This window comes from Acanthochromis polyacanthus, chromosome 16 (genome assembly GCF_021347895.1).
Source record: "Acanthochromis polyacanthus isolate Apoly-LR-REF ecotype Palm Island chromosome 16, KAUST_Apoly_ChrSc, whole genome shotgun sequence".
Lineage (NCBI taxonomy): Eukaryota > Metazoa > Chordata > Actinopteri > Pomacentridae > Acanthochromis > Acanthochromis polyacanthus.
In genome coordinates this window covers 15,862,446-15,888,589 of record NC_067128.1, presented here as the reverse complement: position 1 = coordinate 15,888,589, position 26,144 = coordinate 15,862,446, and the positions used below count along the sequence as shown (strand labels likewise).

The window sequence follows — 26,144 nt, the reverse complement described above, 5'->3', positions numbered from 1 at the left end:
CTCTGACACACCGGAGGTTTCTTTAACTTCTCCTGTCGCCGCCTCTTTACTTTCTGCTCCCGTTGCTCTCTTCCTGTCTTCAGGTGCTATGTGGCCAGGCATAAAAACAGAGACAGGGCTGCCTGAGGCGCCCTCTGGTGGCCAGCCTGGGTTTCTCAGCTTCAGCACCGCATATACCTCAACCCAGCCCGGCCAGCTGCACTACTCATACCCCAGCCAAGGCAAGCTGCACCCTGCCTCACCAGATACTGCTGCACCCTGCTGCAAGTTCCTCAGCTACAGGCACAGCGGAGGACTTGCAGCAGCTTCCTTCTCTTCAGAAAACATGAAAACATTCTTTTTCTGTGATCTTTGGCTCCGTTGTAAAGAGTGTCTCTGTTTCAGGCTCCAGCTTTACAACATCCAGCGTCTACTCCAACATCCCGTCAGCTACAGCCGTCACCACGGCCTCCACAGCAGCAGCACACCAGGTTGGTTAGATAGTTAGTTAGTGGGCCTCAGGATGTCTGCTGGGATGTGGTGGAAGCGGGGAAACTCAACCGAGACAGTCCGCTCGCTGTGTAGATCTATTTGTAGGACTTGCTGTCAGCTGTAGATCTCGTTAGATCAACACAGTAACGATGCACAGTGATATATCTGACCTACACTCAACCACACACAGCACTGAACGGGAGAGCGCTTACTTACCTAAACAATGGTTTAAGTCACCATCAAACTGATTTAAGTTATCTCTAAACTGGTTTTACAGGTTTTTGGCACAAATTTCTGCCTTTCTTTTGCATCCATTTATGGTGAAAATGTTTGTCTGATCTGTCTTGAATGTGCAAAAAGTTTTGAACGTTACTGAAACACGTATGATCTGTTAAAACATACATAAATAAAGACATTTTCATCTCATGTTGATGTAGAAAAGGCAAATATTGGTGCATAAAATTCACCACTGTGCAGGAATTTGAGTTTTTAATGCTCCATGTTCAAACTAAATCAACACCAGCAGCATAAATAGAACTTTACAAATGAAAATCTGTTAATTATCTAATATTTTTAGCCGTAGTATAGTTATTGATGCAAGGCAGATTAATTTGATGCAAGCTGGTTCTAAAGTCAGATTAAAGTTTGAACAAAATATGCAGGAACTCGGTGAAAATAAAGAGAAAATCTTAGATCCTTCAGAAAATTTAGTACCTGCAAGACTGTATTTATTCTGAATTAAGGGGTAGCACCAAATGATTCACATAAGATCTTAGTCAATTCAGTTACTCAGTATGTGTGGGGTGACCACTGAATGAGGCAGCTTTAAATGTTCAGATTACTACATTGACTTTGGTTTTATGCTCTCTCCTATTGTATTTAAGGATTAGTGTTTGACCAGCAGCATCCGATGTCATACATCCTGTATCTCAGGAAGAAAAATCAGCACTTTGCTGCTGACTGTTGGTGGGGTACACACTTGACAATGACAACGCCTAGTGTCAGCTGGACAGAACAAGGACTCTGCCTGGTGATAATGCTGAGCTGTTGGCAACAAAGACATAAACACTGGCCTCACTGTCACCTGTAGCTTTAGATTAGTGCCTGTGTGTGGTCCTGCATTATGCTGAGCTCCCAAACACACACACTCAGTTGTTACCACCAACTTGTCAGAACAACATACTGTTTAGAGGCAATGTTTTAGGGTGGCACAGCAACCCACTGACACATCAGTTAAAGTCCCTTGAACTAAAGAGCAGAGTCACTAAGAGTGAGAGGAGGAAGAAGAGGCACCAAACAAACCCTCGATAAACACCAGCAGCCGGTCATGTTGGTGAAACCATGGCTAAGTTTGGAAAACCTTGTCTCGTTTATGAATGTCATTATCTGCTAAAACAGTAAAATGGTTTGGACAAGAGCCCAAAATGTCATCTTCTCCAAGTTTCCCTCCTCGAGGCACAAACAGTACAGAAATGGAAAACACTTACGATTTGTCTCTGCGGTGTGTGAAGCGCCGCTGGGGACTGGTCTGTCGTCGCCTTGGTGATAAGGACTTCCCTCGGCTCCGCTCCTTGATTGGTGACTGGGCGCTGGATGATTTTAGGATCTAATGCAAAACAAACACAAAGCGACCACAGCTGATATGAATATTTTACATATTTACTGTTCATTAAACAATACCATATGTAATGTTAATGACACAAAACAATCTTGAGCCCTGTAGCTCGACCGAGCATTTTATTCTCTTTTAGCTCACTATTTTGGTTTTACTCCATTGAGCACCATTATCAACATATTTTGCTGCTTTGATGATCCAGCTGTACACAAACATCTATCTATCTATGGTAAGCAATTTCACATCTATAGTTGACTTTGATCATCCAGATCGCCATTACAGATATAATCGTCATTTTGACTAGTTGTAATTAAAGACTAGTCAGACTTTTCCTTCAGGTGTCTATAACAGTATTCAGATGAGATAAAGTTACAGATGTCTCTTGTTCAGCTTTTAATAGATGCAGATATCAGAGAAAGAGCTCATAAGCATGGAGTTTGGGGAAAAATAGGAACTTCATTCATTAGAGATTTGTGGTGAAAAGTTAGTAGAACTTCAGTTGTTCAGAAGTTCTAGTAACTGGTTACAGTTGCAGAGCCATTGCCCATTTAAAAAGCCAGCAGACTCCCCCTCCCACTTGCCGTAGCTTCTGACGTAACTACAGATACCGGCACTATAATTTTGCTGAGTCAAAACTCTAATGCAAGATATCTCTAATTACATTTTAACTAAGCACATTTCCAGTTCGAGACACCTTCAACATCATTCTAACTAGTTAAAACTCAATTCAGAGCTTGAGAGCCCAAGATGACCTCTTCAAATTGACTTACATCCAAGTAACAGTCCAGACCACAAAGAAATTCACTATAATGAACCAAAGTAGTGAGAGTGAAAACAGTTTAGAACAGACCACAGGACTCTGCACCACTCTTACAATCACTAAGCTCCTTCTGGCATTTCAATGTATAGGAATTATGCTGGCATGATGGCAGCACCCACTGTTCCTATATATCTGCAGGGAATGCGGTGCAGCCATGATGAATGGGGCAACACAAAACATTCCAACTGTGCGTGCATGCTGCAGTGAGTTTTCTTCTTTTTAATCTTTTTCAATCTCCAAAAAACTGCTGTGACAGATGAGTCGTGGAGAAACTACAATTTAAAGCTACAAATGAGGGCTTATGTGCGTATTCAACAGCAACTTGAAGCTATCATTAACATCTCAGTGGGAGAAGAAAACAACAGGATGGCAAGTTTTCCTGGACCCAGACAAGGCCAGGAAGTGGCTCAGATTCCACAGCTGGTCACATTAATCATGTTCTACTGATTGATATATGGATCTGTGTGGGTTTCCGACCTTGAATGGCCTTCAAACTTTGTTTTTTGGCACTTCAACTATTTTTGAAAGGCTGGAATTGAACCTCTACATAGAAGGACTAAGGACTAACTGTGCTTCAATACTGTATATATTATTTTTGCCTTGTGTTTGAAGTTAATCTACTTGTAGTTTTTAGCTTCTCACATCTTCTGCTCAACCTCTTGTTTAGTTGCAAGCAAACAACGAAATTACGTATATTGCAGTGAGTTTTTTTGCATTCCAAACACTTAAAGTCTATGCTTGTAATGACTGTCATCCACATCCTGTTTTTCACTCCATAGCTATTACCCTTAAACTTAGCACAAACCTACAACTAACCCTGAAAACAAGCTGCAACCCTCTGGCAGAAGACCAACAAAATTTCTTCACTGTCATGAGATTAGGCTCTTCTGAATATAGAAGTACATGAGCGCATACACAAACACAGTCTAGCCTGTCAATAATAGCTTCACATTCTCTGGAGTTAAGTAGAGATTATATCAAAGTCTCACACACCATGATACAGCTGACCAGACTCTGGCTTCATGTGTGTGTGTGTGTGTGTGTGTGTGTGTGTGTGTGTGTGTGTGTGTGTGTGTGTGTGTGTGTGTGTGTGTGTGTGTGTGTGTGTGTGACAGCTGCAATCACTGACCTACATATCTTGCTAACATGCATTACAGTTCATATACTGTACCGCTGTCCAACAAGGGCATCTAACACACAACCGCACACACACACTCACAGGTCGTCTTTGTTTGACGGCAAATTTAGCAGAAAAATGCAAAAAGCAAATAAAAAATAAACTGATAGAGAACTACAAATAAAAACCTCCAAGGTCTCATTAAACATTTAACCTCAAACCACCCACTTCTCTGTGTCTCCCTCACTCTTCCACTCATGCACACTCACACATTCCTTCCTTCCCCATCATGCCCTCAATAATTCTTGACAGTTTAAATTCCACATTCAGCCCAAAGGAAACAACATCCATCTCTGGTTCATGGAAAAAGAGAATAAAGGTGTTTCCCATGTTCAATCTTCACAAGGAAAACATGTCCATGAGTGCAGGCTGAAGTCCAGTTTAACTGCTTGGATCACAAGACACCCTGCTGTTTAAACTCTGTCTAAACAGAGACACTGAGATTGAAAACAAGTACGAGCAACATCAAAATTGATAATAGATCATTGAGTTCAATTCAGTTTTATTTAAAGAGTGCCAATACAGAATGTATGTGGTCACAGGTTACTTCACATAGTAACAATAATATTAGATTATATTGCATGTTAAAGAAAAATCAAATAAAATCAACAGTTAATACTGAAGAATATGAAAAACTGATGTAAACAGCAACACGCCAACTTTACTTCAGAAGTGCAGAAGCAGAATTCATTTGTGTAAATATTCTTAAATTTGTGTTCACAGTATCCTTGTGTTCTTCTGTTTTTCTTATTTATATTGTATATATAGGGGCTGCACAGTGGCACGGTGGGTAGCACCATCACCTTGCAGCTAGAAGATCGCCGGCCTGGGCCTGGGATCCTTCTGCATGGAGGTTGTATGTTCTCCCTGTGCATGTGTTGGTTTCTCTGGGTTCTCCAGCTTCCTCCCACAGTCCAAACACATGCTCAGGTTAACTGGTGATTGTAAATTGTCCATAGGTGTGAATGTGAGTGTGAGTGTCTCTATATGTAGCCCTGTAATAGACTGGCAAACTGTTCAGGGAATCCCCTGCCTTCAAGTCAGCTGGGATAGACTCCAGCCCCCCGCGACCCTAATGGGGATTAAGCGGTTAAAGATAATGGATGGATATTGTAGTGTGTATACTTAAGCTCTTTTATTTATAGTTGTATTTTCTTGCTCTTCTTACTGTCACTTTGCTGCTGTGATGATGCAATTTTGTCCTTGTGGGACTAATAAAGGATATTCTATTCTATTCTATTCTATGAAGTTCCTTTTGTAAGTTCAACTTGTACCTGGCTTACAGGGAAAATACGTAATTCATCTGACAATAAACAGAGTTTATTTTCTGTATGTTTATTTAAAACATCTTTTCAAAAGGTCAGGTTTGTCACTTCTTCTGTCTTTCTAGGTCAAATGTATTCAATGACTATTTTGGCAAATAAACCATTTTCAGTTGTTTATGCATTCTGTGGTTTGTCATCAAGTGTCTGTTCAAAGGGAGCTATTGGATTTGTTGTGTTTCTCTCTACAGTATAATATTGTAAGGTCTCGACCCTACTATGTGAAAAGCCTGGAGATAATTTATGTTTTAAATTGGCTCCATATAAATAAAAGTGAACTGAAAGGTTTGTGAGCAGTCTGTATTTTCTTCTGCTGCATGCTGCCAATTTTCCTCTCTTGTTCCTCTCTTGTTCCGGGCTGCACTTATTTGCTCTCTTAACAGAACTACATTAAAGCTTATGAAAGGATTGGGTTATTTATCAGGGAAATTACTTTTCTGCATGGCTTTTAATTTATGGCAATTTTTGAACTAACAAAAGTATTTCTGTCCTGATTAATAGTGAATTTAATAGCTAATTTGTTAAGCAATCTTGTGCGCCTCTATTATGATGGATATAATGAAGTTTGATTTTTTTTTTTTTTTTTAAAAAAGTGGTGTGTAGGAAACACACAGCCTCAACTGATCATAATAAATAAATATTTATATCAATATTTTACCAGGTTCTGAACATCGTGTATAATGTAAGTAAGCATTTTAGTGGTTTAATCTATTCTATAGGTTGCCTCATTCAGCATGGATTTTCTCATTTGAAAACTTCAGAAGCAAAAAACCTTTTTTACAGTTTATATATAGAATGTACCTTCATCCTCATGTCCCGGCCATGCTTCTCCAGCTCCTTCCTCATCTCCTGAGCTCCCAGTCGGGCAGCATTTAGCACCAAATGCTTCCACTCAATTGGCTGGAAGACGTGGGGATCATGAGGCACGTAAAGGCCGATCTTCACCTGGGAGACATGGAGAACGTGTTAAAACTTTCTTTTCTACCTTTCCTGCCTCAATCCTATCTCCCCCTCCGTGCTTCTTGTCCTCTCGTACCTTCTTAAGAGTGTGCTGGTATCTCTTGTAGGAGCTCTCAAACTCAGCCACCAGTTCTCCCAGTGTGCGGTGGGTCAGCGGTTTGTCCATCAGGTCCTGGCGGCGGCTCATACCCAGCGATCCATAGCGACCGTTGCAGTAGACGCCCAGCACAACATGGTGGAAGCAGTGACCTGAAAACTGGGTCTTAAAGCTGATGGGGAAACGCTCGAGAGACGTCAGTCCATTGGTCAGGTAGCTGGTCAAGAGGAGTGAAGGAAAAGTTTGTTCTTGGTGTGCTGTCTGAAGTGTTGTACTGCGTATTTAACACTTGACTGTATTCATTAGATGAACTAATTGAGATATACTTTGACTGCACCACTGGAGACGCACATTTGACTACAAACCTGAAAAACAACAACACTTGACTACCTGAGAGAAAAAGAGTATTTGTTTGGATTTGTCACAGCAGAGTTGGCACAGCGGCTTGAGTCATGTGAAATTAGATGCAGTCTGACTCTCAGAAGGCCAACGCTATGAAAATGCCACGAGGTAAACAATGAGTCTCAAACTGTAAGAGTTTGTGGGCTTGAGTGTTTGTGCAGCTCCGCCTGTCTAACTGAATCGGTCTGGTTCATTGTTGTGTTTTACTCTTATTTAACAAGAAAAACAAAGGCAGAGAGACGATCTATCCGGTACCATCAGAAGCCAGAGGAGATGATGAGACACATGCTCAGAGTATGTGTTTGGTTTGTCTACTGACTCACTATGACGCGTGATTATGATTAAGTGCACTTTTTGAACCTTTATCTCCTCTTTCTTCCTGGCTTTCTCTTTGTCATCTTCATACAGTAATGTCCACCATTCTTTCCCATCTTTCAGAATTCTTTCTCTAAGATGCCAAAAAAATCCAGCACCACAGGTTACCAACAATTCTTCAACGCTAAAGATCAAATTTTCAGTAAAATATTGATTTGAGGTCTATATTTAGTCAGCTCTTGTACTGTGGACTGCACAGCTTCACGGAGTTCAACACTGACAAGGATCCAACTGTAGCAATCTGTGAAACCACACACACAAACATACAGAGAGAGAGAGAGATCTGGACAATCTCTTTGTCGGCCAATTGCCAACCATCTGCTCCATCCTGCCCACGGAGGTCTACCATTGGCCAGAGCGCCTGTCTGTCTTCTCACCAGCCTGCTTGCCACAGCACTGCTGTGTTTTCATTAAATATTCACACAGGCCATTCTCACAACTAGACCACTGATCACACACACATACCAATGGGTTTCAGTGTGCGTTTGTGTGCCTTCACAGTGTAGTGAAGTCTGTGGTTCTAAAACAGAACACAGACAAGAAGAGAAGCCTACTGAATGAGGAAAATTTCCACACAAAATGAAAAACCTAAATGTAAATGATTAAAACAATACACACTGGTTTGCTTAATGTTACACTTGCAATAAAACCAATTACAAAAAAGTCTCTTTCATCTACTTCATAATGGTATTTATAGGACTCTAAAGGATAGATTTGTAGCTAAGGCAATAGGCCATATACGCAAACCTGTTGAGCTGTATGTTAGTAAAACCACTGAAGGAAGCCATGCAGTTACAGCAGGCAAACTGTAAGCGCCATGATGCTACGGGAATCTACATGTATTCAGATAATATTCAGTAATTCAGAAAACACATAAATGTTTTATGCTCAGTTCTGATTTGCTGCCAACTGTATTATTACGGCAGCTAATAGAACATAGACTAGAAAACAATTACGCTACAGGTATTAACCTCAGAGAATATGTAATCGATAACATCAATTTCACTTTGACTTGGTCAAAAACTAAAGTGAATTCCAAGCATACTTGATTTTGGGACAGTGTCAGATTTAGATGCACTTCTTGAGTACCCTGGTAAAGATTTGGTAAAAATACATAAGCACCTGCATGGAGAGTGCAGTGGTAAATTAAGCATATTAATTTATATGATTAACAGTTCTCTACCAGCATTCCTATCTTGCATTTTTTTGCAATCAAAACAGCACTCTTTGCTCTAATATTTTATTTCTGCATATGTCCCCACCGTAACAACCTGTTCCTCTGAATGAAGTTGGCAATTGTTTTATTTTTTTGTAGAAGAAGAGTCAAATGACACATCAAATGGACCATTTTATGGGAACACTCACAGAGCTTGATGAAGAAAACTTAATTAATAAAAACAGTTGAGAACCCCAATTGTGATGTGCATCATCTCTGAGCGGGGTTTTAAGCTTTGTTGATCTACATAACACAAAGAAAGCCCAGCTATGTTAAATTTGCTTCATATTACGCTTGTTGGATCATTCAGGTGAATTTAAACACTGTGCAAAGACGTACACTGTAACTATACAGTGCTACAACTGAAAGCACCTATTTACCTGTCAGAAAAATATCTGGTATTTCTACAATATATGTTAACTTAGTAAACACATTCTCTCTGTTCAGTGTCATATCTCACTTGCCTTCTATACAACAACGGATGATCAGCTACCAACTACATAAAGAAGCATGTTACTAAATTGCACTGCAGGGGCAAGATGAATGTCGAGATGCCAAATTCTTGTTTGAGTGAAATTTGATGCCAACGACCTCCATCAGCAGTTGACTCCAAGAGCCATGAGGGTACACACAAATTCCTTTTTACCAGAAATAACTGAAACATGAAAATTGCATTCCAAGTACTCCATGGCTTACAACACACTCTGTTGTTCCTGACTAATGAATGGTTCATTAGACAGGTGCATTTAATGTGACAAAAGACGTGTGACACTGATAACAGTAATGCTCTTTGACTGAGCATGTGACTCTGACTGAACCTACCGCTATCTCGCCCACACCCCATCCTTCCATCCATTCATCCATCCATGATTTTTAAAGCAAAAAAAATAATGTGCCAGTTGAGTTCACATTCCTGAAAAGATTTGTTTCTCTGCCTCACTCGTGTTCCAATGAAATATCAAGCCATGCAAATACCACACCTCCCTGTTCTATTTTAAAAAAGCAGAGGTAACTGAGAAACCCTTATCTGTGAATATTATGCAGAGCTAATCCAATGGATTTTCGTATTCACTCTCTCTATGACTATTCCTTCCCCTTTTCGTATCCTCATATTTCTGTGCTTTCCTCTCCCACCAACCCTCCCCCCTCTCTTCCTCAAGTTTCTCCCCACAGTCGCTTCCACTGCAAATTTCAAAGCAGAAAGATTCGAGATAATAAAGTGCAGCAAAAGGCATGAAATCCTCTTTATGTTTAGTGTCTTTTTTAAACCAAGAGTCATGTGCTTTGCTCGCTGCCATCATAAGCAAACTCCAGGCTCTGAATTTACTCAGTAACAGTTTGGGGAATGGTATTCAAATAATGCCAAAAAATAGACACATAAGTATGAGGCTGTTCTCTTAGCTTATAATAGGCAGTAGTTACAGTTGAACTGAATCCCAATTTATATCATTTATGAATATTTTACACAATGAATTGGGGGCTTGCAATTTGGTGGCAAGACATTGTAGAAGACACTTCTGTATTTTTAACAGCAGCACCCCTAAACATTCTGCAAATTAAATCCACCAGCAAGCATTTATTAATTACTCAATTTGCTCTGTTTCTACTTCTCTATTAAAAAAAAAAAAAAGAGTTCCATGATTATTTTTCAATCTGAGGGTGCTCTGTGCTCAGGTCTTATTCTACAACACCCTCCAGTGATGGCTAATACAATGAGACACATCAAACTCACACACAGTCAACACACATGCATACACACCCACACTGAGCTGGTATGACCCAAGATAAACTGTGAAGATCCTGGAGAGAATTCAGACGTCTGCTAAGCAAAGGAGCCAGTGGTTGGACAGACTAAAGCCAGACAAGCGGACAGACAGATCCAACTGCCACAAGCTACAACAACAGTTGCTATTCATCCCCCTTTTCTTCCCCACTTTTCTGTCTCAGCATTTTGACTATTCTTCTTCTTCTATTTTGGTTTATTTTGTGCTGTTTAAAATATCTGATGGCAAGTTTAATGGCATTCTCTGACTTTAAATTCCAGTGCAAATAATTGAGACATTAGTCATTTATAGAGCCAACTGGTTAGTCTGGTATTATATTATGTCAACAATTGCCGGTAACCAAAGGTGTGTACACTGCGCTATTGATCTCTAAAACATTGGTCATCCTTTTAAACTACAGGTAAGGCCTCATAGCTCAGTGGTTAGAGCACTGGTCTTGTAAACCAGGGGTCGTGAGTTCAATTCTCACTGGGGCCTGCTCTTTTTCTGGTGTGGATGACCTCAGGGTTCAATAAAAGGTGACACTATACAAATATACATTATCCTTTTCTGATAAAAAATGAAAAACAATCCCTCACAGTGATTTTCTTGACTCCTATTTCTTTTTTCTATTTTTTTTCTGACCCCCTCTGGTTCTCATTTCCCTTCTTCCCTTCAGCCTTAGTTTATTTTTCCATGAAGGTCTTGTCACTCTGTAAATTTCCCTCGGTCTCGCCTCCTTTCATCTGTAGACTAAAGCCAGTCTCAATTAAAGTCACTGTCAGCTGCCGCCCTGACAGCCTCCGAGAAAAGCCACTGTGAAAGTAGCACATGTGAAACTGGACCATCCATTCATAGAAAGAGAGAGGCAGAAAACTCGTCTGTTGACTCTCTGAAGTTCTTCAGGAATGCACCATTTAAAATGTTAACACTTTTTCATGTATTTTGCTTCTTCAAACTTAAACATGCATTTGAAAATCCATTGATCCACTTTGTAAATCCATTCATTAACACAGCTGTCATGAACTATGTTGCCGACTGTGTGACAGCTGAAAACTAAATGCAGAAGTATGGAAAGGACATTCTAAAATATGTAGCGTTAAATGAAGTCTGATTCTGACAGACCAAATAATTACGGTCACCACTGATGACTCAGCTTGTTTCTTAAATAATTGCTATTTTTTAATATATTCATTTACTAAAAATGCTTTAAAAATACCGGCTATTCCAAAAATGTTGACAAAAACCCAGTCTGTCTGTCATGAACTGGAGGGAAGCAGCAAATCTTCGTATTTGTTAAAACCAATTATGTTTAGTTGACGGTCAAACTGATGGATGGAGGGGAAATACCATCAAATAAGTTTGCTTGCTGTCACTTCTGAGAGGAGGTCTTCTCAGGTCCATCTTTTCCCTGCAGTCTACCCATGTATTATGCAGTCGGTCAGGCCCTTTTCTATTACAGCTACCAGGCCTATTTAACATTTTATGCAATACCTGAGTGGATATGAAGTCATCTTTATTGTGCTAGATTCAACAAAATCGCATTGTTGATTCTAAATGACTTGCATGAAATAATGAGTGGATTAACTTACTGTTATAATCAGCAACAATACCAGAAAACCTGTATGTATGCATTGTACCATCTTTCTTGGTAAGAAGGACTGATTATATGCCTCGCAAATAGTCACAGCAAAAAAGGCTCATAGAGTTACATTTGTTAAGATGCAAAGTTTTGGTTTTATAATGTAAATTAGTATTTTACTCCAACCTGCTTTAAAATTGTGCTGATCAGGTCTGTTCCTCTTAGTTAGATTCAAATCCAGCATTTCACGGACCTGCAAGGGTCCACGCTGTCAAATACCAGATGGTCCAGTTCAGTTCCAGGTCGTACATTTCCAGGAAGGTTTGGACAGCCTGTGGCATTTTACCTATATCTAAAATGTAAAGAAATAAATTGCAGCTCCTACAATTCCAGTATTGAACTTGTCCACATGGCAATTTGATAATATTTCAATTGACTGTTGGGCCCTGGTTTGGGGCTTGTCAAAACCTTTGCATCAGAGCTTGCAGTTCAGATCAAGACACAGAAATTTAACTGAACATGCAGTAAATTTGTATCCTTCCAGCTAAAGACAGGCCAAATGTGCAAGATAAAGGATCAGCCTGATCTATATCTAGAACAAGAAGCCGGAGCTCTAAGAAACTGATATTAGTAACCCCAGCGTACCTTAATGATACAAAACGACATGTATCCACCGAGCTGTAAGAAAAACAATATTTTATTTATTTATTTCAACCAGAGCCTCTCTTCTTGTGCAATAATGAATAATGTAAATATATTCCAATTTTAATACACAGGTTACTAAACATGTTATGACAGAACTGTTAAAAAAAGGTTTTCTCAGAATTAAATGGTGATGCTTTTACACAGCTATACACTGCTGCTTTAAAATGTAAGCTCTGCTGGATGATACTAAGCTTGTGAGTATGAGTGTGTCTGGTGGGGGGTTAAACTTTGAAGTGGGCTTGTTGCCAAGCAACACGGTAAGAGATGGAAAGGGTGGCGATGGTGGGGGGGCATTAGGACATTAGAACAGTATGTCTCATTGATTCCACCAACAGATACACAAAATAACCTTTTGGCCCTTTGCTTGGCATATGTGTGTGTGAATGTGTGTGTGCAGGAAAGGATACATTCCCAAGATGACGGCTTCGAGGCATTTGATTGGCAAAGACTCCCTGATCATCTCTCTTGCTGTCTCCATTAACCTGTAGGGGGGAGGATGAGGAGGAGATGAAGAAGAGGAAGGGCAAGGAAAGGAAATGGAGAGGAGGCAAGAAAGAGGAAGAAGAGATGAATAATGAAGAGAAAGAGAAGACAGAAGGGCAAAGAGGCCCGAAATAGAAAGAGAATGAGAAACAAGTGACAATAAGAAGGAGAAAACAAAGAGAAAAGAGGCCCAGAAATGTGTTATCAAAACAAGCAGTCTGAGCACAAGATTTTATTTTACTTTACTGCCATACAATTTAGTCACATTTCCTTCAGTTTCACAATAATTTTTAATCTTATGCAGAGATGGCCACGTAGGTGATGCCTGCTCTTTTCTCACTTTCAACCGGGAAATCGGACATCATGGTTAGTGACCTCCCTCTTCAACGCTCCAGCATGCTGCTAAACTAACTAATCACCTCCTATTATTTAAAGTAAGTACAGGGTCGTATGCATGCACAGCTAATAACAGACCTATTCTACTGACATTTTTACCTTGATTTGGTCCACATGTCTTTGGTGAGATGATAAGAAAATGTCATCAATCACAATAGTCACATTATAAGCTGACTACTGGGAGTAACAAGATTAAGTTGTTAACTGAATTAAAGCATTTACACGGGTCACAGCAGCTCCTCCTCAATTCATGATGTGTTGTCATTATTCAAGAGTTGATGTATTTACAGAGCTCCTTAAAGCAAGTCTGTTTTACAGATGAATAATATAGCTTTTGCTGATTTCACTAGGGGCTGCACAGTGGGCTTGGTGGTTAGCACTTTTGCCTCGCAGCTAAAAGATCCCTGGTTCGCGTCCCGGCTTTCCCGGGATCTTTCTGCATGAAGTTTGCATGTTCTCCCTGTGCATGGTGGGTTTTCTTCTGGTACTCTGACTTCTTCCCACAATGCCAAAACATGCTCAGGTTTATTGGTAACTTCAAACTGCCTCTAGGTGTGAATGCTAGTGTGATTGTTTGTCTCTATGTGTAGCACTGTGATAGACTGGTGATTGTCCAAGGTGTTCCCCTTCACCCTAAGTCAGCTGGGATAGACTCCAACCCTATATGACCCTAATGAGGATTAGGTGGTGTATAGATAAAGGATGGATGATTCCATTTAGTTCAACATCTACTACTTTAATTCAAAACATAAAATCATATGACACTATGCCTTGAAATGCCTCAGCAAAATATTTTTATTATTGAAGTATGAGATGTATGCATGAAGAGCCTGATAATCATTCTGTTGATATTATCATTATTAAATTGTGCTAATTGGTATGTCACTTCCAAAGCTGCAGTCTACTTACCCACACAGAGGACGGCTCTTCTTGATTTCAAAGAACTGGGTTCCTGTGTGGTTGTATCTGATAAAAATGTTAGGGACAACAGCGCCTGTCAAGAGTAGTTGTCATTGTTGTGTATCTGTCTCCGCTGACACAGGGCTTCTGAAGTAGTGATGCCAAGTTGGTGTTTTTGCCATTTTTAGTCTGTGGAAAACATCAAACACGATGAAGCACAAGCAACACATACTTCACCTGACAGGTGTAGCCTGTGTTGCTGAGTATTGTGTAATTGATCAAGGATACTGCAGAGCCTTCATGTAGTTCTGGATGGCAACGAGCCAGTCTGGGACCGACATGGACGGTTTGAAGGTCGGAACTGAGGGAATAGGATGCTAGAGAGAGAGAGAGAGAGAGAGAGAGAGAGAGAGAGAGAGAGAGAGAGAGAGAGAGAGAGAGAGAGAGAGAGAGAGAGAGAGAGAGAGAGAGAGAGAGAGAGAGAGAGAGAGAGAGAGAGAGAGAGAGAGAAGATTTTTACACATTATTTCCAGCAAATCAACATGTGGTAACGTTTACAGCCCCAAAACCACCTTCAACCATCTTTAAAAATCAACACTCCCAATGTCCCGTGACTTATTACAGCTCATGTGCCAAGGCTGTTGGGAAAAAATACACTGACTACACTAGACACCTCCTTAAATTACCCTCATATTAAAAAAGGATTCATTTAAAGCCACAGACCTGAATTCATGCAGTGAAGACTGACAGAGGTACATGTCAGTAGATCTCTCTTTACAAACCACCAGAAAACATTCCATCTGCCTGGAAGCTATTCTTCAGCTATCAGTAGCACTACACGGCTGCTTGTGGATAGCCTCAGACTTGGCTGCTATTATTGTAAAGCAACAGAAACCTTGCTGGAAGCTTCTCTCTCTTTAGTAAACATTTGATTCAGGGAAACAGATCTGTGTGTCTGACAGTGGTTACAGATGCCAGTATTCCTATACTTGGACAGAAGATCATCAAATGTCTTGATTAAATATTTATTTTTTCTTTGGATGTGAACATTTGCGGATTATATATTAATATTCAGAACTGAAAAAATCTGTTTAGACAGCAAATGTTTATTCTTGTCAGCATTAGACAGTCATCTATAACAACACTGAGAGAGCGCAGCAATAGTAAAACAATTTCTAGCGCTACCACCACTGCTGCTACTTCAAGAAGTTGCAAAAGTACTTTTACAGTCTGAGCAAAAACACCAAATATATTTAATCTATACACAGTGAACAGCCACAGAAAATAATGTGATACAAAGACGACACACGACACAGGTCAGTCTCAAACCCAGAATGTTGTGTACCACCACAGATTACAGGGCCAGCAGACACCCACATTGTAAGTAATGACATGTGGTGAACATGAAATCATGCCGCTGTTTACAGCTGTTTCACCTCAGCAAGAACCATTTCGGAGAAGAAACAGGGGTCACAGATGTGGATTCATGAAAGGACGTGACCACGCCGACAGAAAGTGAGTCAGACTGAAACACAAACCGACACTTCCTCTGACACACAGGCAGCTTGAGAGCTACATCTTTGTTTGTGTGTGTGTGTGTGTGTGTGTGTGTGTGTGTGTGTGTGTGTGTGTGTGTGTGTGTGTGTGTGTGTGTGTGTGTGTGTGTGTGTGTGTGTGTGTGTGTGTGTGTGGAGGAAGGGTGAACCACAGCACAACCCCTATCATTTCCTGTGGGTTTACGCTTCACTCTTTATTTACAGCATAAAGGGAGAACTGAGGAGGAAAACAACAGGACAACGCTGTGGTAGAGCCTTACACGTTCCAGTATTCTCTCTTTTAGCTTTCTTTTCCATATAAAAGGAGTAAGAAAGAAATAAAAGTGTCTTCTGGTGTCAACACTGTCTTACTAAAAACAAACATAAAACTACTGGACATGTGGTGTTCCCAATAACCAAAGTGTGATATTTCTACAAATAGACTCACAGCTTTTCTACACAGGAGTTATTTTGGCCACATTCCTCAGTCACTGGTCTCATGTGCATGTGACGGAATAGATGCACTTCTATTTTCATCAATACAGCTGTCTACGAAGGCGGCGGAACTGTGTAGCCCAAAGCATATTCTGAAGCTTCATGTCAATTTTGTTCCATTTTAAATGCAAAACTCGAGCGGAGGCGTGTGTTGAGTGTAGACTTATGAAAAACCACAAATATTCATTCACACATGCAAAATACACATTCATTTAAGTAATCTAATGGCTCCTGAGGATCATCTAAACTTATAGTAAAAATAAAAGAACCAACATGTGTTTTTTCAGAGCCGATACTAATACTGAATACCAATAATCAAGAGTATCCATAACAGATATTTGGAATTGATGTACTGTTGTAGAAAAAATGAAAAACAAAATTCTAAATTTAGAATGACACAAGCATAAAACTTTATTGAAGTGTTTTGTTTATTTGTTTTACATGTTAATTTAAAGGAGAGCCTTTCAGCATTTATAGGCTTCTGTTCATGACATGTAGCCAATCACAGTGAGAGAGAGAGGTGGCTACATCAGAGCCAAAGTAGTGCATTATAAACCGATTTATCAGGTTATCCGGTTGGCAAATAAAAACAAACAACTATGCTATACCAATAATTGGGAAATGCTGAATACTGAATCTGACAACTGCACAGGTGTGTCAGCAACAGTGGCTATGCGGCGACGTAACCATTGATTTCAGTGGACAAAGAGTCGATCAGCCTTAATGCAGACAACCGACCAACCAGCCAGCCTGTCACTCACAATTCCAAGAGTGAGTAAAACAACCAGCCAACTGGCCACTCTTCGAGTCACAAGGCCAGTCAAGAGTCATTCAGTCCACAAACCAGTCTGCCAACCAGCCAAGACCAGTAAATAGCAGCTTTTATTGCCACATAATCTCTTATGTAGTGAAATCCTCACTAAGACGTAATACACTGGCTGCATCAGCTAATACACACACATACATACACACTCTGTAAAGCTGCTTTCTGCTGGGTCAGGGAGTGAGATGAGCGGTGATCTCTCCTTTATCACCCTCTCCTCCTTTCTCTCTGCTACAGTAGGATGACAGAACTGCCATCTTTCTGCTGCTGCCATCAATTCTGCTGCAGAAGCCCCATCTAAACAGACTCTGAATGCTGTATGATGAAGTTACAGATTCAGTTGCCACCAACAACCATGTGACCTTACAGCGTCACTTCACTCCCGTGTTTCTGCATGAGGTTTTGATAGCAAATTTATATGCCACTTCTCCTAAAAATAGCATAAAACACTTACTATAGACCACTAGGGTTGTGTATGTGTACACACATAAAGAATTTTATACCGTGTACAGTGACACAGTGTCAGGGAACAGTGACCTGTCCCCTCTCTATTAAGAGTTCAGCTGGGAGAGCTTCAATATCAGCATCACCCCAGTTACGACTCATAATTAATCTGTCTCTGCCTCTTTTCCTTTTTCTTCTCTTCTGTAATCTTCTCCTCACTTTCTTCCTCTTCCTTCTCCACCCTTCCTATTTACTTCTTTGGAGTTATGTCAAAATGTCCCCTCTGTTTTGCCTTCCCTCTCCATTCCTCACTCTCATCTCTTTCCCTCTCTGTCACACCCCCTATTTCTTTTTTAATCTTGAGTCACCTTGCTGTTTTTCAGTCCTTCCCCCTCATCACTGCCAATGTGCTTTTATCCCCAGCTCCACATCTCGGTGCCAGGAGGCAGGCTTTTGTCATTTACATCCACTGGGTCTAAGTATGCTGAAGGTAATAGCCAATACACATCTGCAGGAATAACGAATGCATTGGGGTCAAAAGTTAGACATCATGAGTACTACCAATCAGACAGTACTGTGGGCAGAATGCCACCGAAGAAAAGTAGCTCCTCTCTAAATGAACTAATTTTGCTCGAAATTGGAATAAAAATAATAGCATATCAACAACCAGAAAAATGCAGAATATGGGATCTGATAATCGGCCAGGCTGATAGTCAAGCCTTTGTATCTGCCAACCCTTAGGTCTAACCTGTCTCATCTAGCAGTAGAGACAAAAAACAAAACGACTGCAACCAGAGACACAGAGACATAGAGCCACGTTTTATTAAAGGGGGAGCTACGACCTTTCTGTTTTCTGAATTTTGGACGGACAGTAGAAGGTAGTTAGAGGATGGAAGAAAAAAAAAGGTAAAACAAGTCGACAAGAGTAAGCAGAGCACATCAAAATCAATGGAATGCTGTAGAAAAGTGTTAGTAAATGAAGGTATTTCTACAAATAAAGCCAGCTATTTAAACACAATTGCTAAGAAGGTGCAGAAATGCAGCTTATTGCCAAATAATTAGAACCTCTTTTGTTTGTTCGGCCGCTACACGTGCATAATGTTTTCCGATTAAAATCAGCATTTATCTAATCTACTTGGTACAACAAGTAAAACACAACTGGCACAACCTTCTAAATAAAAGATTGTTTTTCTTACAGCTCAGTGGATACATGTCGTTTTGTATCATTAAGGTACACTGGGGTTGAGTGTGACCGAGGTGACAAGATACAACACATAGCAGTGTCCTCCGCTACCTTTGGAGCGCTTTTGCTCTGTGTGCATTAAAGATTAAAAACAGTGAAGCAAGATGAAGAGAGGGAGAGACAGAGACAGATCATATTTCATGCTGTCAAGATATCTTTAGAGTGGGACATCCCCAGGAATGCCTTTCTCTCTCCGCGAGTGTGCCCAAGTGTGTGTGCTCACAAAAGACAGCTAAGAAACCACTGATTTAGTGACAGTGTGAGACTTTCTGTTGCTTGCAATCAGCCTTTTTTATTTAGCTGCATAAAAAGTAGGAGTGACGATAGCTCAGCTTCTTTTCTGAGGACCTACACTACGTCAGTACAGACAGTGGTACTGAACAGTGGCTTCAAGCTGCTGGAGGACTACAGTAATGCTGCCGTCTGTAATTCTTTGCCTCATAGCACATCTGTCTAAGCTAATCCACGTTGGCAGGCATTCATACATATGAATGTCCAATCCAAAACATGCCATTTTTATTCAAATTACCGAACACACGGAGAAATACATGATGTAAATTTCAGCAGCGCTGGCTTAATCTGAACCCTGAGATGCAAAATGTTGCGTTTATTAAGATGCCCCACAAAAATGTAATACTTTTGTGCCATCTGACAGATGTGGCATTTTGTCATTGCTGTTTTCTTGTTACCATATGCTGCTGAGGTTGTTCCGCTGCTGCAAATTCTAAAAAAAAAAATTCTGCTTTAGATGTAATCTGTTACTGACATCCAAAACAAAATCCCATTGTGAGAGTTTGAAGAGAAAGATTTTACTCCAAAACAATGGATTGTACAAATGAAAACCAACTTGAGCCTACTTCTTTGTTGACAACATCAGCTGTACAGTTAGATTTAGTTTTTACTCTTGACCAGTAACCACAAACTGAGTTCACATATAGCAAATGACACACAACTGAATATGACAATAGGCTCATGGTTCAGCAAATTCAGCCTGTTTTGCTCAATGGGCATACCAGCATGTTTCAGTTCAAACAGGTCATTCAGCAAGTGAGAAATGAACCCCTCAGGATGGGCAAAATTCAAACAAATCATCGTGATGTTGTAAAGCACTCCACACCACTTATTAATTTCAATTTCAGCTATACTGAATCCATATCCTACAGTAAAAGATAAATGCTTCTAGTTTTGTTTACACAGCTGCAGCACAGATCTTTGTTCAGAGGAGTTTTAGCCAGTTTTGTTTCCCAGTGAAAGCCCTTTAGGTAGTCCAGTTGGTATCCAGAGATTATCCACCACCCAGATTTATTCGAGGGATTATTTGCTTGCTGTGCCAAGACCATTCTCCATGCCCTCAATTAATGCGGGCATGGAGAATGACAACAAGGCCTCTGGTCACTGACAGTAACACACACCTGCACTGTGTGAAGTCTATCTCAAGGTACCACACGTTGCATCCTCAAAGCAACCATTTGTATCCTAGTTTTTTTCTTACATTTGTCCAGTTTGTTTTGTGATGACTATAAATGTCTCACATTTAAACATTCAACACAGCTGCTGTGAGAAATTTCACATTTCAGCATTTATTAAACTGGCGTACCATACAAAATTCTGATCAGTACAAGTTAACTGAACATATCTGCCTTCTTCCTCATAACATACTCTTTGTCCTAACAGGAAAGTCATTCCTTTTACTTCTCTCCCTTTCTAACCTTTTCCGTCCCTGCCTGAAGGCATAGTTCTGTGGTAACCACCTGCTTTTACACTTTATACACACACACACACACACACACACACACACACACACACACACACACACACACACACACACACACACACACACACACACACACACACACACACACACACACACACACACACACACACACACACACACACACACACACACACACCAAGGGTCAGGTTGCATATCAACAACGCTGCAATGTAAACCAACTGACACTTGCGTTTCTAGCAGAGCACTATGCACAGCAGTGCCCTTAATTCAGTGAAGCAGCTTGATTTTAAACAAGATTGGTACACAGAATAATGGTCAAGCTTAATTTAATAATGTAATGTATCACAGATTAAGATAAATTGAAAAGTTTGCATTTTTTCCACCTAAAAAGCTTCCAAGTGGCTACACAGTTAGAGTCGTCTTCAGCTTTTTAGTGATATTCATTAGCATAGAGATTCTTCCAAATTTGATATCACAATGACATGGACAAAGACTACAGTAAATAACACAGACACAGGGCAAGTATATGCGCATTCTGAATGTATAGTTCTTCAGTGTTAGTGCATTTGTTGTTGAGCACATATCCTCCTGCTGTCCGTCTGTCTAGAATGAGAGTTTGGTGCTGCCAGCCAACCGGGTCACTAATGACCACATGGCCAATTAGCAGCACTAAACAACAACAACCAGATTCCCTTCTCCTCCTCCTCTGCCTGGAACACAACAAGCATTCATCCAAATCACTGACGGGAAACTATGGAGGCCAATCTGGGCTGATGGACCTCAGAAGCAACAGACAAAGATGAATATCATATGTCTGAAAACCAGTCTAACACCTTTTTCTCTTTTACTGGTTGCTTTGTTTCGGATGCAGCACAAAAGATACGCTAAAGAAGCAAATGGCCAAAGGAAAGACATTACTATTACCACTTCATCTGATGCTACTATTACTACTGCTAATGTTGCTATAAAAATGTTCAAAGCATGCATATCGGTGATAGCCAGTGTTATGCTATGCTGAATTTATGTTGATAACTTGCTTCTTGGCAGTTCAAAATAAATTTTGGGTGAGGATGTAAATTATTGACTTCTTTATTAACCTTTTGATCATTTTATATGAATAATTCAGCCTGTAAGATATCAGAAACAATGGGATAGCCTGAGAGGATCTTTTAGTGTCGAGTCAAAATCTATATAAACAGGTTTTAAAATTTAAAAAAAAGTAGACATGGAAGATGGGTGCATGATAGATTACTCCAACAGTTACGCATCAATCATAAGTAGACGCATCATTCTGGATGTCTGCTAACATCATCTGATCAAAGCTTGAATATTAAGCTAAATTTTCCTAGTTGAAGCTTTTTATATTGTATCATGTAGAGCCAAAGCTGCTGTTAGTGATACAAAACATTCTTTGTTGCATTTGAATTCTCTACAAGGCAGTCAGAGCTCAGGATCAGCGGTAGACCAACACAGGCCTGGAGAGTTGTTGGGGTTTTAATGCCACTGGGTACCTACAGCGGAAAAAAGTTTTGAACATGAATTTTCAAGCCACTCTCTTACTTGATTGTTTGTGTTGTTTCAGCTTCTCATTTGAAAAAATAAGGACTTTAGGAAGCATAAATGCAACAATTTCTAACCTATAGCCAGGTTGTGATGGTGTGTCTGCATTTGTGAGTGACAATGACTCACACAGAGTCTGGCTAATCCAAAAAGCAGATTTAATCTCAATTGACAGGTATGGTGCCTCGATTTAGCACACTTGTTGTCATGGCAATGTAATGCATTTGTGTGTGTACACCTGGAAGTGTGTGTTTGTGAGACAAAGTGTGAAAACAGTTTGACATTAACACCTAAGCATTACCTTAGCCACAGAACTGTGAACACACACACACACACACACACACACACACACACACACACACACACACACACACACACACACACACACACACACACACACACACACACACACACACACACACACACACACTTCTATAGACAACAACTATGTCACAGACTAGCAGACAAATCACCTGAAGCCTTGACTCATATTGCAAAAAAATTACTCACTGATGTTGGACGCTATTCACAGCGGGAAAAAAGAGTTTGCAGATATGCAAACTTGTTAAAAATGATCAATATTGCTGATACCCTCAGTAGATTAATCTAGTTCCAACGGTTAGTCATTAAACAGTTATTCCATGTTAATCAACTAGTTTAGTAAGTTGGACTTTAAAGCAAAAATTCCAAACTTCTGATTACACTTAATGAAAAATTAGGATTTCATGTCATACATGATAAAACATTGAGTATCTTTGGGTTTTGCATCCTTGATCAAACAAAACAAGATTTCTGGACTCTCAGAAATCATAACAGTTGTTTCTTCACTGGGATTAATTAAGAAAATAATCAATAATAAAACTAGTACGTGTGGAACGAGATTGGTTATTATTAACAAAAAAATAAACAGTAACAGCTCTGATAGTTATTTGCAAAACACGATGCACCTATTTGTTTATACTAGAACAATTTGCTTCTTGTCACCGCTTTTTGTCTTGAAAACTGAAGATAATGTCACCTTGAGCCCTGCTAAACTGTGAAAGCAATTTTTCATTATTATCTGACTTACAACATCTACTAAGCCAAGAGAATAAAACCTGAGCAGCACTCACACTCATCTATCCAATCTTACCACAGTAAACACAACTGCACAGTTCCAGTGCTCCAAAAAGTACAAGAGATCCTTGGAGTCCTTCATATTACACCAGCCACCAGGAATACCAGAGGGCTCCACAAAGAAACCCTTCATAAAGAGTTTACTGAAGGCGCTTCCAAGAATGTCGAACATCTCGCTGTCATGTGAACCCATCCCGTGTCCAAACGTGTTGATTTTATCGTGTTTATACTTCAAACAAATGATCACATACTCCTACAATGGATTTTAACAATTTAACACATACAATCAGAATTCTGGCACATATCTCCACTAACCTCTTAGCGATTGCTGAGTTAGTTTTCTAAGCCTTCAGACTTCTAGACTCACTCTGTGACTTGATGCATAGAAATAATCTAACACCCAATGATGCCTTTGAGAAAGAGGCCAACAGGAAAACTAAGCAGAACTAAAATAGCTATTGTTATAAATGCAGCTAATCTTTCAGGTTACAGTTGCTAGATAAAAAAAAAAATCAAAAACAGAAATGCACAAATCATCGTTATACCAGTTTACAACATAAAAGCTCTGAGAGATGAACCAGTCACAACTTACCTTGGGAAGGTATGCAGCATTTCGTATCCTGTCCACCATCTCCTGGCCCTCGGGATGCACAGCAGCCACATGGGACCACATCCTCTCCCAGGTGACGCTTTCGATGGGAAAACCGGTCCGGTTAACATAGAAGAGAACCCCTCCATCCTTCTCCTCTTCCTCGGCAGGGGATCGGGAACTGTTGTTAGGGGGAGACGCAGAAGACTCCTCTTGGGTGCTGCAGCGGAGGAGGCAGTGCGAGCTGGTGCTCTTGGACCGTCCGTGCCTGCTCAGCTTGGCCGGGGAGGTGCCGGTCCGGCTCGGGGAGTTGGGTCCGGTCATTGATCCCAGGAGGAGGAAAAGTTAGGGTAGACGATCCTCCTCGGGCTACCAGAGCTTTTTCTTGTCAGTCAGCATCGGACAGTACATGATGATCCCAAGGGATAACCTGGGGGGGGGGCGACGACAGAATTGTCAACTTCATTAAAACACATTGTGCATCCTAAAACCAAGTTCACACTACAGCAAGAAATTCTATACGTTTCATTCAGCAGATCTATAGAAAATGTGAATTTCATCAGTGCTAGAATAACCGCTACAAATGGTACCATACACATAAAGCAGTGTTTTATTCAGGTACCTCCCACTAAGTTGGTACACCCAGAGAAGATCTGTGCCCTTCCTATTTAGGAAAAGGAATGATAATGTTAAGGTGGAGTATGAAGCCCTGACAGCAGGACTGCAAATCTCTACAGGGAGACCAAATCCCCTCTAATGTACACAAAATGACTGAATTCCTGCCCAGAAATTCCACAATAAATGCACCCAAAACACTGTACAAAGAAATAAAAGCTATAAAATCACAAACAACCTCTTAGAGTAGCATAACATCATAACAAATTTGTTAAAATCCAGATTAAAAATCATACAAGCAGTCCAGCAAGAAAGGTGTAAAACTGAAACCACAAAAGTACATAGAAATGCAAACACAAGTGAAGATCTAGTGCTGTCTATGCACCCAAGTATTACTAAATCATGCTAGTTTCTTTTACAGTGACAGAAAATCCACATTAAATGCATTTTTGCAGAGGGAAAATGCTTGAAAACTACCTGCTGTCCAAACCAGCAGAGCACAGACAAGTTCACATCAACATCTGCTTCTTCGTTTGGGTGCATCCCCTGAAATATCCCAACCGTTATTAATTCAACCATACCGTATTTTCCACCGGGGCTCCTATTTCATATAAACGACGGATGCAGCGGTTTAAAAGGCATTTGACTCGAAAAAAGCTCGCTAAGCAGAGGTATGTCCCATTCATAACAAGACGGTGTTGTCCAGCACAGGCTGTGAAGTCTTGTTTTGGTTCGAGGCTTTGTAACTTCACCTCTTCTTCGATGTGTCAAATTAGCCAGCGCTAACAGTCGCAGCGCTACAATTACAGTATGTTCCGCTTCGAAATAAAAGCACTGCGTTTGTCAACCTTGTGTATATTATAGAAACGTACAAAAAATCTTTGCAACATGCTCATAAATATATCACTTACTCGCATTTAAAGGCTCTGAGTGCATCACTAAGAGCAATGTAGCAAATCTATTAGCTAAGCATGTTCATCTCCCGCGGACCTATTTTATTTTGAAATTCCCGTCCAGAAATTGCAGTGTTTTTGCTAGCTACCTGACGACACTGCGGGGGCCATTGCCTCCCACCACCCCAGTCTGGCAAAATTACCTCTTCTGACCATTCCTCCTGTCAGGAGCCTGCAGGCTATCAGCTACCTCTTCAGAAAATCCGACTTCATAATGATAGAAAGGCTTCTTTAATCCGTCACATGATTTAATCATTGGGATAACACGGTCCTACCAGCGGGCACTGTTCTCCTGTATCTCTCCGCTGCTCGTTTCCCCGGCAGTGCCAACGCTCCACGGCTTCCTATTGGTCTAGCTAACAAAGAGGGGCGGGCTTCAGAGTATTCTTTTCCATATTTGGAATTGATGGCGCTCTCTGATTGGTTAATTTTGATGGACGAAGGGGTCAACAAGTGATATAGCTGCAACAAATGGGATTGTGTTCCCCTTGTTACAACTGTTGATTTTGCCTCAAAATTTTAGTAGTTCTCAGTCAGATCAGTTTAGAACAAAGTTGAAGAGCTTTTCTTTAAAAATTACAATGACAGATAGTAATTTAACAACAAACACACATTCACACAATTAACAAATAATAGACAGAAGATCAATTTTAATACATTTTCTAAATGTGGTTGAGAATATTGATGACAATATCATTTTTCGCGAGAAGACAACGTTCATTTTATCAAAACAACTAGAACCTTATCACTGA

At 40.3% G+C, this 26,144-nt stretch overlaps 1 protein-coding gene and 1 non-coding gene across 6 annotated transcripts in view; one reads left to right on the top strand and one right to left on the bottom strand.

Moving 5' to 3' along the window:
• Window positions 1–25,741, bottom strand: part of vash2 (vasohibin 2) — a 57,258-nt gene extending 31,517 nt beyond the window's left edge. Inside the window, exons 1-8 of one of the 5 annotated variants that reach the window (XM_051960796.1) lie at window positions 25,668–25,741; window positions 23,828–24,254; window positions 14,573–14,661; window positions 14,294–14,350; window positions 12,913–12,987; window positions 6,442–6,679; window positions 6,207–6,350; window positions 1,959–2,077 (exon numbers count right to left, since the gene is read on the bottom strand). In XM_051960796.1, the coding sequence (XP_051816756.1) occupies window positions 1,959–2,077; window positions 6,207–6,350; window positions 6,442–6,679; window positions 12,913–12,987; window positions 14,294–14,350; window positions 14,573–14,661; window positions 23,828–24,148 (1,043 nt within the window). In that variant the 5' untranslated portion in view covers window positions 24,149–24,254; window positions 25,668–25,741. Of the gene's footprint in view, window positions 1–1,954; window positions 2,078–6,206; window positions 6,351–6,441; window positions 6,680–12,912; window positions 12,988–14,293; window positions 14,351–14,572; window positions 14,662–23,827; window positions 24,255–25,020; window positions 25,203–25,535 lie in introns of those variants that run through there. The other 4 variants (XM_051960795.1, XM_022209244.2, XM_051960797.1 and 1 more) reach the window with 4 other exon arrangements.
• On the top strand, window positions 10,644–10,716 carry trnat-ugu (transfer RNA threonine (anticodon UGU)). The gene has a single exon. It is a non-coding gene; the product is annotated as a tRNA-Thr (tRNA).
• Window positions 25,742–26,144: the final 403 nt, after the last annotated feature.